At 45.1% G+C, this 20,017-nt stretch overlaps 1 protein-coding gene across 1 annotated transcript; it reads left to right on the top strand.

Moving 5' to 3' along the window:
* The first annotated feature begins 678 nt into the window (after window positions 1-678).
* Window positions 679-17,982, top strand: MCM2 (minichromosome maintenance complex component 2). The gene is made up of 16 exons (XM_053377996.1): window positions 679-780; window positions 1,485-1,672; window positions 3,077-3,252; window positions 4,608-4,868; window positions 5,343-5,562; window positions 6,892-7,099; window positions 8,017-8,151; window positions 8,909-9,100; window positions 9,923-10,016; window positions 10,570-10,820; window positions 12,019-12,145; window positions 12,384-12,496; window positions 12,807-13,049; window positions 14,395-14,577; window positions 15,809-15,964; window positions 16,900-17,982. The coding sequence occupies exons 1-16, from the start codon at window positions 775-777 to the stop codon at window positions 17,008-17,010; spliced, it is 2,664 nt and encodes an 887-aa protein (XP_053233971.1). The 5' UTR covers window positions 679-774; the 3' UTR covers window positions 17,011-17,982.
* The last annotated feature ends 2,035 nt before the right edge of the window (window positions 17,983-20,017 follow it).

Below are 20,017 nucleotides of genomic sequence, written 5' to 3'. Positions count from 1 at the left end.
CCTTAGTCTGGGAGCAGCTGTAGTTGGCAGCAAATCTTTTGGCAGAGGAGTAACGTCAGTGAGAACTGTGAGATTCTGCTCCAGCGAGCAGTCAAGGCCCTTGTATTTTGAACTAGCTATAAACAAAGTTCATGAACAGGGTGTTAAACCTCCAACGGATTAAAAAGTGGGAAAGAATAGGAAGTCACAGGACGCGCTACTGGCTGCTTCCTCCTTCAATTCGTCACATAGGGCGAATGGAGCTAAGTAGATGGGAAACAAGTTTTTAGACCCAGCCAAGGGAAAATCTTGATGAGGGAATGCCGCGCATTAACGGAACCATCACCCCAGGCCCAGCTTCTCCATTTCCCCCTCCTCCCGCCGGCCTAAACCATGTGTTAGGGAGCACTTAATCTTATTAAAACCAATTAATTTAACCCTATGCACAAGGACAACCCAATTTTCTGCACATTTCCTCCAAATCAAATCTCACTGAAGGCAATTAAATCTCCTTCCCCAGCCCAAAATGCACAGGGTCGGGCTGCATGCCTCCTGCCCTTCCTTCCGAGCAAAAGCTCCACCCAATTTCATTCGGAGCTGATTAATAGGCGCAGCACGCTCTCCGCTATTCGCTCACGAGGAGGCGGCGCCACTTCATCTGCATATTCATGAGCTTATTTATTATTCATGAGCTTTCGCGGGCTTTTTGGCCACGTGATTCCATTTCGCGCGGAATTCGGGCTGCATCCGGCGCTGTGAGCAGGAAAGGGGGAGCGGTGAAGAAAAGCGGCAGAGATGGCGGTGAGTAGGCGCTGGACTCGGGGGCTGCACACGATTGCATTGCGGGGGGTTGGGCTAGATGACCCTGGGAATCGCTTGCAACTGGTTCTATGGTTCTCCCGGTTGACGCTGATAAGAGTTTCCTTTCCCCCATCTGAGACCTCCCTCTTGCCTTTTGTCTTCCTCCCATTGTGGCCGGCCTTCTTCTAAGGGGTGCTGCGGAGGAATCTTACTAAAAGAACCACCCTTTTCCTTGGGAGGGTGTTTGTAGGCTGACGGCGTCTATACCCCAACTATGTTCTGCGGTGGAGGGAGGGAAGGAAGTGGACTTTTTGTTAAACGCCAGCCTGCAAAATACCCCACCCCACGCACGAGCCCAGTCCTCGCTTGGAAGGGGCGAATCTGTGTCCTGGCTGCACTACTTCAGAACGCAGGGGCAATTTGCATGTGCAATTAAGTTTCCTTTCAAAATCTATTCCCTGCATGTAAACAAGTAACCCTGTGCACGCTTAGTGCAAGTCTGTCTTGCTGAACTCTGAAGGATTTACCTCTGATGAAGCATGTGTATGATTGCACTGCACTTATCAGGGGAAGGATTCTGCTTCCTGACATGGGGTAGTGTACATACCATATGTTTAAAGCACAACTCTTCATACCCCAAGAATCCAGCTTTTAAGGATATTGTTTATTGTAAATTTTATACTTGGCACCATGTGTTTTCTTAGGATTCTTCAGAGTCCAATGTAGCAACCAGCCCTGCGCACAGCTCTCGTAGGGGAGAAGCCTTCACTTCTAGTCCCGGGAGAGATCTGCCCCCCTTTGAGGATGAATCTGAAGGACTCTTGGGAACAGAGCAGCTCCCTGATGAAGAAGAAGAAGATGGAGAAGAGCTGTTTGGAGAAGGGATGGAAAGGTAGGAGACTCGCTCTCAGGTGGCCGAATCCTCCTGTGAGATTTCTTTTCTGTTGTGGCAGAATTCAGGTGATACACCTGCACTGATGGAAACTGGACCTCCTTGGAATAATAAGCTTCTGAGGTGCAGGCGTTATACATTTGGCAAAGTTACTCTTTTCTACATGGATAAGCAATTAGGATTTATTTCAAAAGATCTCAACTTATGGAGGATATTGGATTTTTCATCCTATGTGTTGATGGGGATGTGAACATGTCTGCAAAATATATTATTGCTTTCACCAGGATTTATTGCTGAAAGTAAACCAAAATCTGGCATGCCTTCTAGTAGCATTTCTAGTTCAGAAGTTTATAAATATTGCTCCCCCCCAAAAAAAAGAACACAGCTGCTTCTGTGGACAACTACTCACATGTAACATATTGACTGTGTATGAATTTGCTCCATTTGTATCAATGACACTTCTGGCCAGGCTGACAGGTGAGCCACCCAGATGCATCTGCATTGGCATCACGTGCAGAAGGCAGATCTCCCTTGCTGCGTGACCGTGTTGTTGTCTAGCACTCTACACTGTCCATTTACATCTTCTGTTTGCACCCTGTTTTGTGGAATTGTATTTTGGGATAAATTCAGAAAATTATGTTTTATTTTAATTCATTATATATCTGCTTTGTCCTCCTTATCATCTCTTTCTTCTAATGTATTTTCCTTCAGTGGGGTTAGAGAGCATACTATTGTTTCAGATCTTGCAACGTACCATGTACACTGATGGTGCTAGGTAATTTAATAAAGGCCCATGTATGCTCTTGTTTACGTTCTGCATGCTCTTCCAAGGGTCAGAAAAACCCATTGTTACTCTTTGGTTGCTGGGCAGAGGAGTTAACTTCCCACCCAGTGCAGCTTCTGACAAACTTACCAGCTACATGTGGTCGGGGAGTCTACCCACCCCATGGTAAGATAGCTGCCTTTGGGGATATCTGTACTCCTGTATCTCATTTTGCACAGCGCAGCTTTGTGTTTCATTTGTACAACCATAGCATGAGTGCTCTGCTTCCACGTTCGGAGGCAGCAATGCTCTTGAATACTAGTTGCTGGTAACCACAGGAGGGGATAACGCTCTTGTGTTCAGGTGCTTGTGGGCTTCTCACCATGGTTGGCCTCTGTGGGAATCGGGTGCTGGGCTAGAGGGGCCATTGGAATAAAAACTGCAGTTGTTATTCCATGCAAAAATGGCGAACGTCGTACAGTTTGCGCCTATGTGCCTTGCGTTTTTCCTAGGTAAGTGCTGTGCAACAGACTCCTTTAACATATGAACAGGTGTTTGTTTCTGCTGTAAATTTAAGTGAGGTATACAGATGAGTCACGCACGCTATGCAGATTGATTAACTGAAGAATGTGCGTGTCTAGGGACTACCGCCCTATTCCAGAGCTTGATCGCTACGTACCTGAAGGCCTGGCCACGGATGATGAAGATGTGGAGGAACTGACTGCCAGCCAAAGGGAAGCAGCAGAGAGAGCAATGCGGCAGAGGGACCGTGAGATGGGCCGTGGTCCTGGTCGCATGCACGTTGGTATACTTTATGGTATGTATTTGCAGCTTAATAGCATAAGGAAAGTCCTGCTTGATCAGAGCAAATGCCCTTTTCTGATGGTGGCCAGCCAGATGCAAGAGCCCAAGGCTGCCATTGCTTCCCCAGCAACTGGCGTTCAGGAGTAATTGTGACTAGTAGCTGTTGATACCGTTGGTCTCTATGAACGTGTCTAATCCCCTTTTAAAGTCATCCAGATGGGTGGCCATCACATTGTTGTATCTTGTGGTGAAGTCTATCATTCCATTGTGTACAGTTTGAATAAGTACTTCCTTTTGTCTGTTCTAAATCGCCCACCGTTCAGTTTCTTCGGATAACCCCAGGTTTTAGCATTATGAGGTGGGGAAGAAAACCATCTATAAAGCTTGTCTCTATTTGCTTGATAGCTTATACCTGTACAATGCATCTTCTGAAGAGCAGCTGGCTGGCACTTCTATTTGTATAAATTTATATATTAAGAATATTTGTAGGTTGCCCTTCGGCAATGCTTTCAAAATGATTTACAGTGACTCAGTTCACATGTAATGCAGCAGCAGCAATACCAGAGAAAGGAGCAGAGTGGCTGCAGTCTCCTCTCCTGGAGGCCATGCAGTAGTTTGCGTTTAGATCTTTCAGATAGAAAACTTTTTTTAAATGATATTTAAAATTCCAAGAAATTGAGCGATAGCAGAGCAATTTTAGGCTGTAATCCAGTGTGCACTTAACTTACTGAGTGCACCAAGACTTCCACAACGGGTGGTGCTGTGGTCTAAACCACTGAGCCTCTTGGGCTTGCTGATTGGAAGGTCAGCGGTTCGAATCCCCGCAATGGGGTGAATTCCTGTTGCTGTGTCCCAGCTCCTGCCAACCTAGCAGTTCGAAAGCATGCCAGTGCAAGTAGATAAATAGGTACTGCGGCAGTGGGAAGGTAAATGGTGTTTCCGTGCACTCTGGCACTCGTCACGGTCCTTTGTGCACCAGTCGCGGCTTAGTCATGCTGACCACATGACCCGGAAAACTGTCTGTGGACAAACGCCGGCTCCCTCGACCTGAAAGCGAGATGAGCGCCGCAACCCCATAATCACCTTTGACTGGACTTAACCGTCCAGGGGTCCTTTACCTTTTTACCTTTTGCTTCCATGTAAACATGGATAAGATTGCACTGTTAATATTGCGTGTCTCATTTTGTAAGCATGCAAGGCATGGGTTCTAATCCCAAAATGGGATGTGAGCTCGTTAGGCTTGGAACTGTATCACAGAGATAGGCTCTCCAGAATTGTCTACATTAACCAGTAGCATCAAATGCCTTATGTCTGATCTGTCCTTTTTTAAAACAAAAACAAAAACTTTACCCCCTCTGGAAAATCCAGATAGCGATGATGAAGATGAGGACCGTCCTTTGCGGAAGAGGCGCCTGGCTGAGCGAGCTGCTGATGGCGAGGATGAAGATGAAGACATGATTGAGAGCATTGAGAACCTGGAAGACATGAAAGGGCACTCTGTGAGGGAGTGGGTGTCTATGGTAGCACCTCGGCTTGAGATCTACCACCGCTTCAAGAACTTCCTGAAGACTCATGTGGATGACCATGGCCACAATGTCTTTAAGGAGAGGATCAGTGACATGTGCAAAGGTACAGCTGTTTAGGAATATGGGGAGAGGATGGGGAAGAGCACCCATTTCCTCAATGTTTTCATTGATGACTGAAATCATGTTCAGATGCATCTGGAACCCACTTTTAAATTTTTTTATTCCCAGCATCTTCATCCGTGTAACTGATTAGTGAAGTGACTAACCTGTAGGGCTTCTGCAGCTTTAATTTCTAGCCTATGCCATACCTGTATAGGTATTATAGATTTATAGTTCAGAAGTGATCAGATAGCAAGAGGAAGAGAAGAAGATTACACCTGATACTCAGAAAGGTTCATACGCTATTAGATAACTTCATATGCAATACATTTATATGTTGTAGAAGAATACATACTATTGTCATTTGTAAGATCGTAGTACTTAATGTACAAGATATTTAACACTTTTTATGATGGGTTGGAAAAACTCAGCCATCGTTTGTCAAAAACGTACTTGTCTTTGTGTCTTTGTGCCAAAGAGAACAGAGAGAGCCTGGTGGTGAATTATGAAGATTTGGCTGCTCGGGAGCACGTCCTTGCCTATTTCCTTCCAGAAGCCCCAGCGGAAATGTTGAAGATCTTTGATGAAGCGGCCAAGGAAGTGGTGCTAGCTATGTACCCCAAATATGACCGGATTGCCAAGGAAATCCACGTCCGCATCTCCCATTTGCCTCTGGTGGAGGAGTTAAGATCACTCAGGTGAGGAATTGGTTTGGTTTGGGTGATGAGCAGTCCTGCTGAGACTTCTGGTGGATAAGCTCCTTAATGAAATATAAATGGCCAGGATGTGCAGGCAGCCAGGCTTGCAAACAGCTACTTGCCTCATCCCCTGTGACCACAACAAGTAACCATTTAGTGACAGCATTAGGGTAGAATGTTATTTGAGTGGTTGGGGGAAGCTCTGTGTCTGTTAAATCTTCCCTAAGCAGAAGCAAACCTCTCCTTTTCACGTTACTCCTCCAATTTGTAACATATTCCTTTAGAGGATTTACTGTTTCCAGTCAGATTTATGTTGAAACGAATGTTTAGGATTAGAATTGTAATTTCAGATTCTGTGCATGTTTAAAGAAATTGTTTGGATCCAGTGCATTGGACCCAGGCTTTAGAGTAGACCCACTGAAATCAATGGGACTCGAGTTAGATCATCTGATGCCTCACTGATTTCAGTGGGTCTACTCTAAGCCTGAGTAAGTCTGAATCCAAACCTAGGTGGTGCAGAAAACACAAGTACCCCCACACAAATTAGGAGAATATTTAAGGAGATTGAGAACCTGTGTAGACCACATGTAGTTGTGCTCCAGTCTTGATTGGGAGGTGGAAGTCCCAGCAAAACTGGAGGTCCTCCGCTGGCTCCTTTCTCCTGTTGTAAGACCTGCATTCTCCCATGCTTTGGAGACTATGAACAACCCTGGAGAACAAGAGGCTCCAGAAAATCCCAGCCTAGAGAGTAGGCTACTGAGGCAGGAAGATTGTGAAAGGAGGGAACTGGGCAGCTGCAATGGAGAAGGGAGTTCATGGCTTTCTGTACACCCGGTGGATCATACCTTTATCTCCCCCTACCTCTGTGTGGCACCTTTGACAGGTGGGAGGGACCACCCACTGGTCAGTTACCTGACTTAATGGTGATAGGTGATTGAAACCTGTGCCTCCTAAAAGGCCAAACGTCAGCTGACAGTTGGGCATTTAGGAAGTGCTGAGCAAGGGGTCCATAAGTCCTGTGCTTTGTGCTTCGGAAGAGCTGAGCCCCAAGGCTTGCAAAGTGTCTTGCACGGCGCTTCCCAAACGCCCAGCAACTGCTGCGTCCTCAGCTCTAGTATTCGCCTGGGATGTTGTAGCTGCAATTCTTTCCTTCTCACTCCTTGGGTGGCAAGACTTCTGATGGTTGTGGTGTGTGTTTCATTAAGGAGCTGCTATGAATAAGAACTTGTTTTCGTAAAATAATCCATTCTAAGACAGTGAACCTGTTTTAATTGCATTTGGATTGCCATGATCTATCTCAACAGTTATTTATTTCGCTTTTTCTCTCAGGCAGCTGCACTTGAACCAGCTGATCCGGACGAGTGGAGTTGTGACGAGCTGCACAGGGGTCCTGCCCCAGCTCAGCCTGGTCAAATACAACTGCACCAAGTGTAGCTTCATCCTAGGGCCTTTTGCACAGTCCCAGAACCAGGAAGTAAAGCCAGGTTCCTGCCCAGAGTGTCAGTCTGTGGGTCCCTTTGAAATTAACATGGAAGAGGTAAGCAAGGATTAGGGTGATTTTAGGAGTCTGGCTCCTGCTGTTTTATGTCTTAAAGACATGCATATGTCATATATAGCTGAGACAAATTAGCCCAGAGCTCGGCTCTTTCTTCTTTGCTTGGAGGTATTTAAGGAGAGACTGATAAGTCATAATATTCCATTTGACCTAGTCCAGCATACCCAGACTGCACTGCTGCAGGCAACCCTATCCATCACCTTCCCAAAGAGCGGTGGACTCGTAATCTGGTGAACTGGGTTTGCTTCCCCGCTCCTCCACATGCAGCTGCTGGGTGACCTTGGGCTAGCCACACTTCTCTGAAGTCTCTCAGCCCCACTCACCTCACAGAGTGTTTGTTATGGGGGAGGAAGGGAAAGGAGATTGTTAGCCGCTTTGAGACTCCTTCAGGTAGTGATAAAGCGGGATATCAAATCCAAACTCTACTTCTTCAGTGGCTTCTGCAGGGAATCTGGCATGTGTTGGCACCTTGATGGGTGATGCTTTTGTTTAAAGTATTCTGAACTTTGTATAGTGGTGGTTTGGGGAGTGATAGTCTGCCTTGTGTGGACACTTCACAATGCAGTAGATACTGTCTTTTTGCAGCTGCAGACTGACATGGCTACTCTCCTGGAGGCTTCTCGTGTGGGTGCAAGGGCAAGGGGCCTGTCCTTACATGAAAGCATAGAATGCCTCATAAATTCAGTGCTGATACATAGAAAACATTTGTACCATTTCCTTCCCTATAGAGCCAGGCCTTAAAAGGCTTTGGGCTTGCAAACGTAACGAAAAAATGCCTCTTTTGATATTGTGGTTTCCTTCTTTCCATTCTGGAATGTTGGTTGGGGTGTGTGTCTGTGTGTGTCCGTGTCGTTTTGTTGCCTTTGACCTGCTGGCTGATTAATATTGTTTCCCCACAGACGGTCTACCAGAACTACCAGCGCATCAAAATCCAGGAGAGCCCAGGGAAAGTGGCAGCGGGCAGGCTCCCTCGCTCCAAGGATGCCATCTTGCTTGCCGACCTAGTTGACAGCTGCAAGCCAGGAGACGAGATTGTGAGTACGATGCCAGAGGAAGGAGAGGGAGAAGTCTAGAGAGACTATGGCACTCACAAAACCATTAAGAAAATGGTCTGGTGTATAGAATTTGAGACGGGGGTGCTTGTCATCTTGATTAAAATTGTACTGTGTGTATGAAGCATGCGCCTTAAATCTGTCAGAATGCTAACTCAAGGCTTCTTAAGCCCCCCCCCCCCGGTGGTTTTGTACATTATACTCGATAGCAGAAAATAAAAACTTGGGTCATTTCCATTTTTTGCAGATACTTTTTTATCTGCATGATGACACACGCACCTGTCTAGGCTTGTAGGCTGCCAACTCAGGTTTACATCTAGATTCCTTGGAAATTAAGACTCTTGGCATGCTGTGCAGAACTTCAAAGAAGCGAAGGCGCTGTTGTCAGCAGAATAGTTTAAAGGAAAACAGATGATGATGGGTTTTTTCCAGGTAGAAGTTGCAGATGTTGTGTTAATATGTCATATGCATCACATCTATTAAACAGAACAATAGTGTCCACGCCACTCTGAGGAAACTTCTTCAGACACTTAACTATGCTTTGAACAGCTTCAAATAGAGTTAGCAACTTGTTTCTAGAGCAGCTCAGTCACGCATATGTCACCATGATGCCAAAATGCATCTATCTACTCAGCTTGGCTTTTCGTTATCTTCAATGGCTCCTTCAGTTGCAGGGATTTGTCTTGGTACCAGTAACTAAAGAATCTCTCTCCACACACACACACCCTTTGCCTTTCAGGAGCTAACTGGAATATACCACAATAATTATGACGGATCTTTGAACACTGCCAATGGGTTTCCCGTCTTTGCGACAGTGATCCTGGCTAATCACATTGCCAAGAAGGACAATAAGGTGGCTGTTGGGGAGCTCACAGATGAGGACATGAAGGTCATCGTAGGCCTGTCCAAGGATGAGCAGATTGGAGAGAAAGTGAGTTTGGAACCCAAATTCACCTTTGGGTTTTTTGTTTCCCACTTGAGGACAGGGAATGGGTTAACCAGTCAGAACCTGCATGGAGGAACTTGGCATGTAGAAGATTCCAGTGGGTTGCAGGTACTCTCCCCAAATATTTTCTGTCGCCCCATTTGTTCCTCCAGCGTTTAGCTACAGTGTGTTTGTATTTCATGTGCGTAGGAGAATTATCGCTCCCCTAGTAGCAGACTTTACCACCCCTTCACTTCCGTAGTCTAGCTATTCATCCAAAGGCAAGCAGCTTTTTGATTCCAAGAACAGAAAGGCCCACAGGCTTCAAGTTTAAAAAATAAATAAATTTCCTGCTACAGAACTCTTTTGGAGTGGCCACTGTCGTTCTCCAAAAAAACCTTTACACAAAATCAAAAGGTATGCTCACAATGTGCAGTTATAAGGTACCCTTTCCAAATTAGCACATATAAATATGCACATTTGTCAATTTTATATCCCACCTTTCCTCCAAGGATCTCAAGGTAGTGCGCATGGTTCTCCTCTTCTCTATTTTATGTGCGCAACAGCCCTGTGAGGTTGGTCGGACTGAGAGACTGTGATCCATTGAGCTTGCTCACTGAGTGTCTCAAACCATAGCACCACGCATGCAGTCATGCGCACCATTGTTCTCTCTTACCGCTGCATATGGCTGATGTTGCTATGCAAGTGGAACAAGGGCTGCACCTCTAGAGCCCTTAAGCAGCTTTTCTTTGTAACCTGGCTGCTTCTCTTGCTACCTCTTTGTCAACCAAGATGACGTCCTGAAAACAGCTGCTGCTTCCCTTGCAGATCTTTGCCAGCATTGCTCCTTCTATCTATGGACACGAAGACATCAAAAGGGGCCTGGCTCTAGCCCTGTTTGGAGGAGAACCTAAAAATCCAGGTAGGTCAAAGAGCTTGTTACCCAAAGACGCTGTCTGATCAACATTGCCTTAACTGCTGCAGAGGTTATCTCTATAGTGCTATAAGGAAATTGCACCAGAGAGGTGTGACTTGACAGACAGTTTTGAAAGGGCACTCTTAATTTTCAGTGCAGTTCACTCATCTCATTGCAATCAGAAGAAATTGGTTAGTCTTCACTTTGAACGTTTTGCAGAAGACCTTTCTGCCCAAAATGTTTGCAATATATGGCATGATTCTAAAGTTCCCAGAGCTTAATTGGGAATTCTGTCCATTGTCCAGTTACCTGGTGGCCTGATTTTTCTTTCCAGGTGTCTGTCCTTTCCAGTTTTATGGCCCTTGTGAAAGGATACCAGCATAGCATACCATACCATTCTGCATTGTTTTATCTTTTTATTGTTGAAATACCTCCTTCAGTATTACATTGTTCCTCTAGAGGGCAGCACTTGAGTTCCACATTTTAGTGTACAGTACTGTACATGAATGATGGGCTTTTAGTTAGACTTGCTTTTTGTGTGTGTCATTAAACGCTTTAGGAGGGAAACATAAGGTCCGTGGTGACATCAACGTCTTGCTTTGCGGAGATCCTGGAACGGCCAAGTCTCAGTTCCTCAAATATGTGGAGAAAGCGTCCAGCAGAGCCATCTTCACCACTGGCCAGGGAGCTTCCGCTGTTGGTCTGACTGCTTACGTGCAGAGGCACCCCGTGAGCAAGGAGTGGACCCTTGAGGCAGGAGCCCTTGTGCTGGCAGACAGGGGGGTTTGCTTGATAGATGAATTTGACAAGGTGAGTGTTGATTTGGGCACCAGGACCAAAGTAGATTTTGAATAAAGCTGCCTGGGCTGTGCAAGGCCTGTGAACCTGCCCGAGGCTGCAGACTCGGATCTTTGACCTGGAAGCAAAGGAGACACCATTCCTGCAAAGCATTTAGCTTATTTGTTTGTTTTTATTTTGCAAGGTCCATATGCTGCTTGATTGTAGTAAAACCTCAAAGTGGTTTCAAAAAAAAGAAAGAATAAAACAATAAAATTAGCAGTAAACACCAACTATTTAAAACACCAACTATTCCCCCCCCCAAAAAATTAAAATCATATAAGCAATGGATTACTGAAAGATTTAATGGTAGCGGAGTTTAGATAATTAAAAGGAGCTAATTAAAAGGAGTAAAAAAAAAATCAGGAAAGCGGTGGGAAGTCAAGAAGAAACTTTGTATGTTAAAAAAGTTGTATATTATGATAAATGCTTTGAAATATTGTTGGAAACTTAATAAAAATGATAGATAGATAGATAGATAGATAGATAGATAGATAGATGATAGATAAATTAAAATCAACAATAAGCTGAAAAACCACATTGAAACACATGTCAGCATTTGACAAGTCTGGATAGCCTTGCCTAAACAAAAATGTTTTTAGCAGGTGCCAAAAAGAGTACAGTGAAAGTGCCACCCTGTTGTCAATAGGCAGGGAGTTCCAAAGAGTGGGTGCTGTCAGTTTCTTACTATGTGGTACCTGTAACAGTGCCAGTTCCGCAGATTGAAGTGGTCAGTGGGCATATATGCGGTAAGGGTAGGATAGATTTTTAAAATATAAACAATAAGTAAAATATAAACAGGTAGCACTAGCTCTTGAATTCATGACTCTCTGAGAAAATGCTTCTCTCAAGAAGTTGGGAAGAAAATATAGTGCAATGGCAGGGCACATGGAAGGTGCTAGGTACAGACCCTGGACCTCTCCAGGTTGTTGTTTTTTAATGTAGCAGTTGAAAGGAAAGGCCTTCTGCCTGAAACTGGAGCGCCACCAATAATTAGATAATTAGATGAACAGATAGTCTGGTCTGCTATGGGGTTTTCTGTCCTAGAAAATCCCTAAGTAGGTAAATAGCTAAACATAGTTGCTTGGAGGCTTCTGGTGATGTCACTCTTTATTATAAGTATTCAGGGGCTGAGTTGCTTTGATAGGTGAATGCCTTTGTCTTTCTTCAGATGACTGATCAGGACAGGACCAGCATCCATGAAGCCATGGAGCAGCAGAGCATCTCCATCTCCAAGGCTGGCATTGTCACATCTCTGCAAGCTCGCTGCACCATCATTGCTGCTGCCAACCCCATAGGTATGAGTCAGGGGTGTAGGAAGCTGTTGCTATTCCACAGGTGCTCGAAAAGACGCACGCTGTTGGCTTTACGGCTGCCTTGTTCTTTGGGTGTTCTGCTGCATGTTTGTAGGTCTGGCAATGGGGAAATGAATCTGTGACTGTAATCAGGGGTGCAAAGATGAATCGGTACCAGGAAAGGGAAAGCACTGGTCTTTGGGTTCAGCAGCTCTTTCTAAGCGGCTATTTTTCCTTCTAGGTGGGCGCTATGACCCTTCCTTGACTTTCTCAGAAAACGTGGATCTGACTGAGCCCATCATATCTCGGTTTGATATCCTCTGTGTGGTCAGGGACACAGTGGATCCTGTACAGGTATGAGGCTTTGCAAGTTCTTTATGACCTGAGCAAGGCTTGAGGACTGATTTGCCAAGGGGCTACCAATTGGCATAGTTTTATGAAGGAGCAGTGATAAATTCTGCATCCCAGCAGCCTTGTCCACTGAGGACACTTTGAATGAACGCAGCTGCTTAGTAACACGGTCCAGCTCTTGCATATCTTCAACCCAGGGTTGCCCTTTCTCTTTTCCTCTACGTTGCAAGTTGCTTGGTGTGGGTTTTTATCTTTTGGGACTTCTAAAAGACGTGATTTCATTGCCTGTTCCCTCTTCAATGACGCGTTGCAGGACGAGATGCTGGCTCGGTTTGTTGTCAGCAGTCACATCAAACATCACCCCAACAGCAAGGACGTTGCGAACGGAGACTCCCAAGAGATTGTCCTCCCAAACACTTACGGCGTAGAACCCATCCCACAGGAGATCCTGAAGAAGTACATTATTTATGCCAAGGAAAAAGTCCACCCAAAACTCAACCAGATGGACCAGGACAAAGTTGCCAGGATGTACAGTGAACTCAGGAAAGAATCCATGGTAAGCAGGATCCATGGCAGGAAGTAAGGAGATAACAGGGCAGAGGTGCCTCCATGCCTTGCTCTGCTCCCTAAAGATGCAGGAAACTGAATTGTTGGGCCTTGTGCAGATGATACCCCTCTCACCTGACAAGTGAAGCAGCTCCAAGGCAGCCCTGGAGCTCCTGTGTCTTTTTAGAAGAGTTTTATCTGCTAAATCATCCAGCTGGGAGGTTGCTCATCTTCTGTGCATTGCAGTTTGTCTGCCAGCAGATGGTGCACTCTATCTAGTTGTTGGTAGCATTGAACTAAGGCAGTGTCCGCAAAACCCACCTAGGGGGTCTGCGGCTCAATTCACGTAACAAAAAACTACCATAGAAATACCCCCCCCCAAAAAAGCCAACAGCAACAGAGGCTCTGTAGGACAATTGGGAAGCACTGAACTGAGGTGTGCTGCAGGAATTCGTTCGCTCCATGTTTTTAATCAAAGCCCTGTTCCCAGAGGATCTTCGTAGAATCGGGTGTTATGGCTCAGTCAACACTTTGCCAGCTTTTTTTCTTCTGTCAGCTTACAGTTTTGCACAGCGATCAAAGGGCTGCTTCTCAAGTTTAAATGTCTCGCTGCCCGCGTTGCAGGTGACAGCAGCTTCAAGCAGCTAGGAAGCCTGATGATACGATTCCTGCTCAGGCCTTCCAAGAGGGGCCTCAAGTGATGGCTAATTGCCCTCCCAGGATCTCTTCCCCTTCCATCTCTTAAGTGGGATTTCCTGCAATTGGCCATCTGTTTTGAAAAACAGGGAGAACAGTGCGTTACTGGCCCCAGGGTCACTTCTGGGCCACATTTGACACACCTGTGTGGTGACCATTGGCCTTCTCTACTCGCTTGGCACTGCTGTCACTTGTGAGGGGAAAAATATTTTTTGAACTGAAAAGTTGTGTGTGTGAAGTTTAATTTCGCTAAAGTTTATCTAAATCTACAGCACTTGAATAATATTTTTGAGCATGCAGCTCAAGGGCAGCTTGAAAGGCAGCCCTCTGGTCATCTCATAAAACAGTGTTACTGGTTTTATTTCTGTATTTTTTTATAAAAAATCTCAAACTGAGGGACTGAATGGACAAGAGTGATGTGGAACATGCTTGTTTTGAACCAAGCCTTAATCCTCTTTATTCATTATATTTCTGCTAATCTCCCTGTACTCTTTATATGTCTTTCACTGTGTTTTTACTGAGTTTGTCCAGCTTCTACAATATACCACTTCACAGCGGGCAAAAGGGGCTTACAAACTGATACATTGCCAACATACATAGGCAACGAGATCAGAAGCAAGCTCTTTGCAAGTTGTGACGCTCCTTCTCTCTCCCTGCAGGCGACCGGAAGCATCCCCATCACCGTGCGTCACATTGAGTCCATGATCCGGATGGCCGAGGCCCACGCCCGCATGCACCTGCGGGACTACGTAGTGGAGGACGATGTCAACATGGCCATCCGGGTGATGCTGGAGAGCTTCATTGACACGCAGAAATTCAGTGTCATGAGGAGCATGCGGAAGGTATGTGAGGCTGCGCTTGTGGGCTGCGTAGATGGGAGGTCCTCCTTTCCTTTCCTTTTTAAAGGAATATGGGGTCAACAGCTGACACCTTCAGAACTTCAGTGTAATTGGGGTACAGGGCTAGACCCAAACAGTGGCTCAGTTCTTTGTACATGTTTATATTGGCCTCATTGGACCTACTAACTAGGTAGACTGAAAACAGCTAGGGGTGGTTAGACTAAAGACCCTCGTTATTTTTCTTGAGAAGTCAAAGCCCCTAGAGCAGATGCACTGATTTCCTGTGTCAGTAGCCTGAGCCTATGAAACAAAAGGACAAGAGATCCCATGCAAGTGAATTTCTCCATTCACCATCCTTTGCAGTAGGATATATATACAGTGGTACCTCTAGTTGCGTCACCTCTGGATACGTATCCTTCAGGTTATGCACATGGCAAATCCAGAAGTACCGTATTTTTCGCTCTATAGGACGCACCCAACCATAGGACGCACCTTGTTTTAGAGGGGGAGAACAAGAAAAAAAATTATTTCTGCTCAGCGCCCCTTCTGTGAAGTGCTCCCTTTGCGCTTTGGAGGCTTCGCGTTGCTATCGCTGAAGCCAAGGAGCCTGCATTCACTCCATAGGACGCACACACATTTCCCCTTAATTTTTGGACGGGAAAAAGTGTGTCCTATAGAGCGAAAAATACGGTATTTTTCCAGGTTTCACCACATGCTCAGAACAGGCACCTCCAATTGTGAAAACCTTGGGATCTGACCGGAGCTCCGGAACAGATCCTGTCTGCAACCAGAGGTACCACTGTAGTCCCCTTTTACGTTGCTTTCTCTTGGTAGCACCAGGGGATGGGACAAGTCAAATGACTTAACAGCAGAGTGTTAATGTCGCAACTGGTGGATATAGGAGGATATTCCAGAATGGCGGCAAATAGATGGGCTAAGTGCAGCATAATGTGGAACCCTTTTGATTAGTGGCATGGTTTTCAGGGTGAGTGGGAGGTAAGCCAATGTCAGCGGTTCTCCCCTTAAAAACTCAGTAGCCAGCCTTCTCCAAAAAGTCCAGCATTTCCTTCCTCAGAAAGCCTGCTCTGAGGTATTTTTCTGTGGTCAGTGGATGAATCCTTTACTTAAAATGTTGTCATCACTGGAATGTACCTCCCCTCCCCACACACTCCTTTCAATCTGTGTGATGGTCTTGATGACTCTCCCAACCTTGCTTCCTGTTTTTCCTGCACAGACTTTCTCCAGGTACCTCGCCTTCAGGCGAGATAACAACGAGCTCTTGCTGTTCATTTTGAAGCAGTTGGTGTCGGAACAGACAATGTACCAGAGGAATCGCTACGGGGCTCAGCAAGATACCATTGAGGTGCCAGAGAAAGATTTAGTTGATAAGGTATGTGGGTGACTTTCCCCCAACGTACTTGCTGTGCTTGGGATCCTAAATACCCTTCTGAGGCCCTCCTGTGTTTCCTTTCTAAGCTTTGGGCAAATGGGCTGTGAGCACAAGGGGAAGTGTAATACAGTAGCACCAGGCAGGCCTTTGGGCTTCAGCCTCTGCAACAACTTCTTTGGACGTTGCACACATGTCTTGAAGCTTTAATGCAGGGGATGGTGAAGCTGCGACCCTCTAAGGTGTTTCTGAACGACGCTTCCCACCAGCCGCGGTTAAGTGTTGCCCAGTGGTCAGAGACGTTACAATCTAGCTATCCTTGAAAAAAGGACCTCAATGCGTAGAGATAAAGATCAAGGAAACTATAGAGGTGTCACGTTCATTTTAGTAGCGTTACATCCTTGTGGATAAAATGTCCAAGTCCATCTAGTCTGCCAGGTGTTCCTGTGAGGGAGGAGCTAAAAGTCTGCACCCTTTCAGGTACAGCTGTAGCAATCACAGAAACACGATTTAATGTGAAGGAGAGTCTTAGTGGCTACCAGCCTGGTGGGCTGTGTGCTCCCTCCACTGCCGGAGACAGCAGTGCCTCTGAATGCCTGTTGCTTGAAACCACAGGAGAGGAGAACGCTGTTGCACTCAGGTCCTACTTGCAGGCTTCCCATAGGCATTTGGTTGGCCACTGTGAGAACAGGAGGCTAGTCTAGATTGGCCTTTGGCTTGATCCAGCAGAGCTGCTCTTCAAAGATGAGGCAAATACAGTTATTGTGTCCTTAACTGTTCAGTCATCTCCGTTTCTGTTCTCCTGGTGGTTGGTTTTTTTGCTAGACAGATAAGCATTCATGATGAATCTGTTCTTGATTAAACTCTTTGGAGCTTGTGGAAAAGTCTGGCAAACACATCTCTTTATATTATTCTCCTCTCTCTGCCCCCAAAACCAGGCTCGCCAGATCAACATCCACAACCTTTCTGCCTTCTACGACAGCGAATTGTTCAAGATGAACAGGTTCAGCCGCGACGTGAAGCGGAAACTGATTGTGCAGGCATTCTGAGGCCAGCAAATTCCTGAGTGGCTCCGGATAATAAGAATTTAGAACTGTGCTTCCTCCAGTGGTGCAGTGGTACACAGGCTGTTGCAAAGCAGTATCACTGGGAAGATCTGGATTGTCTGCTACGAAGGGCTTGTGCGTAGAATAGAATGGAGCCAAATACTCAAACTCCTGAGCTTAATTGTAGCTGAGCTTGCTGGATGAAATGTTCCGGGAATGGTTTCCTGCTGCCGCTAAGTTTTTGAAATTTGACTCAACTTGGGCAGGTTTTTCTTCAAATTACCTTCCTAGATTGATTAAGCTTTATCGGGTAGGGGTTGGGCACCCAGTGACCAGGCACTGTTGAATTCTAGCTCCCATAGTCCCTGACCATTAGCCGTGTTATCAGGGCTGATGGGAATTGGAAGGCTACATTGGGAGAGCCACAAGCTAGCCACCTTGGTTGCAAGGTTCTGCCCTTCTGTAACTGGGAATGACTTTGTTTAGGCTATCCAAACAAGCAGAGGGAATGTTAAGCGCAAGTTGTACTCCATCTCTCTCCATTTATAATACAGTCCAAAGCTGAGCGCACAAACTTCACACCTGGAAGAAATGTTTCTGCACATGAAGATGGCTCATTAATGTTCCACAAGGTAGTGGTGTGTAGACCCCTCTTCAGGCACATGAAAACAAACAGGCAAAGCATTTTCCCTCTTGATTTGAACGTATAGATAACGTTCATAAGTCTGTCATTGAATTAACAGTTCCTGTTCTATTGTATGTATGAAAAGCTCAAGTGGTGTGTTCAGAGACAGATTTAAACTAGAACTTCTCTTCAGACTACAATGTATCTTGAAGTACTTCTTTCCTATTTTGTAAGGCTGCTATGCACTTGTCTAGCAGGAGGCAGGTTTTATGAAGTTTATTTTGAAATGGAAAATAAAAGGTTTTTGCTTCTGTAAGAGAATATTAAATTCCTAAGTCCTTGTGCATCAACTGCATGTGCTGCTCTTCATGGAATGAGAGAATTTGCTGGTCTCTTGCTGCCTGAGCTTTCTGGCAAATTGTTTGTCTGCCCACTCAGCCTGCCTGTGGCAAGCTTAGAGACCCTTATTGTCTCATCAAAGACTGAATTGGAGACATTTAAGCTAGACAGAGCTACACCTCCTTCATAGTCATTGACTAGTGGCAAAAAACAAACCAACTCAACAACCACCACTTCACAGCTGGCTGACTTGCTCCCTATTACATTTTCAACACTATGTAATTTGGACTTCTTTATTTAACCCCCCGAGTGTTTTTCTGGGTGTCTCATTGCATTACGTAAAGATGTTTCGGAGCCGGTTTTATATCTGTTTTTGGCTGGGGGTTGCTCCTCTTCTTCCTTAGGTCAGCTCATAGACAGTAAGTGCTTTTTGGTGTTCTCTTCCACCATATTTTTAGTGCACCGAATGAAAATGTTAAAGAGCAGAGCACTAGTCTGTGAAAATTCAAACCTAGGCCTCTTCCAGAAGCAAATATACTTCTAGAAGAATAACAGGGATGTGCTATAAGCCAGTTTTTCAGTGCCTGACTTTTACATACTCTAAGCTTTTTAAGACAGGATGAATAATCTAAATACATTGATGGCTGTGGGGCTTCTGTACCATACTTAGTTCTGGCAATACTGATAGTAACTAGAGCTTAGACTCAAATGTTGATAGAAATGCAGCCAGCTCTTCCATCGCCACTTCCCACTTAGTGGACATGTTGCTTTGGTCTCCTCTGGCATGAGCCAGCCCCCTTCCTTCCTTCCCAACCTTTGTGCCTTAATGTCTATTTGTAATGTTTCCTGATTCTCCAGAGGTCAATTTGTTCTCTTCTGCAAGTCTGCCAGTCCACAGTTAGTCCTTCATTTGTATCCTCTATATTTTGTTCCGTAAACTCCCTGGCCATAGATGGTTTATATTCTAGTCATTCTTCTGTCCACTTACTGACCTTATTGAGATTTTAGAATAAAGTTTTATATGCACAAATGAGCAGGAGCTTTTGAGATGGCTGCTTGAAATATTGTCTTGTATATTCTTCAATATGGCCACTGTACCATAAAAGTTCTAAACATAATTATACAAGATCCCCGCTGCCTATACAGGAACTAGTACCCTGTTTATTCTGAATGTGTTTAATATTGAAGGGCAAGAGAACTACCATTATCTTCTGGAGTACTTGGCATGGCAAGTTGCTTTGCCTATGCTGATTAAATATTTAATGATAGAATATCTGCTCTATGCTTCAATAGGCAAATGCTTTCTCTGGAAAGAATGGAAGCACAGTCCTGGATATCAGCAATCATCTCTACACTAAAGCTCGCTTTTGGCTTACTGATGCTGACTAAAAAGAAAATACTTAGCATGTTTGCTAGAAGCCTTGCATTCTCTCTCTTCTGTGCCCCCCCCCTTCTTGGTTATATATAGAAATATAGTGTTATATAAATCAATCGTGGTGGTTAAACCTTTGATCTGCTATCTTAAGGTTTTGATGATTTTATTGCACTGATTTGTCATTTTCCCTGTACACAAAAAGTAATCCAAAGGGATTCACAAAATAGTATTGAAGGTTAAAACCAAAATACCATAAAAACTCCTTTCTGCCTATAAAAGCCAGGTCTAACATACCCCACACACTGAAGAGGCCACAAATACCTAAAATCTTCCAAATTAGGGGCCAGATGGAATTCTGGGTAAAGAGAAACGGGGTCTGTACAAGAGCCCCCTCCCCTCCTGCAGTTTCCAGCAACTGGTTTTCAGAAGCAGCGTTTCCTCTGCCTATGGAGACAAAGCCAAGGCATCCTCCAACATACATTTTCTCTAAACTAAAAAGATCCCAAATACCACGACCTTTCCCCACAGGGGAGTTGCTCCATCTTGCCCAGCCAATCTTTCAAAGAGAGTAAAGTTTAAGATACCCCCCCCCTTTTTTTTCCCAACTTCAAATTATAAGCTAGACACAGTAATCATGTAAGATGCCAGCTCTTAATGGGTCTTATCAACTG

Source organism: Podarcis raffonei, chromosome 2, assembly GCF_027172205.1.
Source record: "Podarcis raffonei isolate rPodRaf1 chromosome 2, rPodRaf1.pri, whole genome shotgun sequence".
NCBI lineage: Eukaryota > Metazoa > Chordata > Lepidosauria > Squamata > Lacertidae > Podarcis > Podarcis raffonei.
This window is presented reverse-complemented; position numbering and strand designations above follow the sequence as displayed.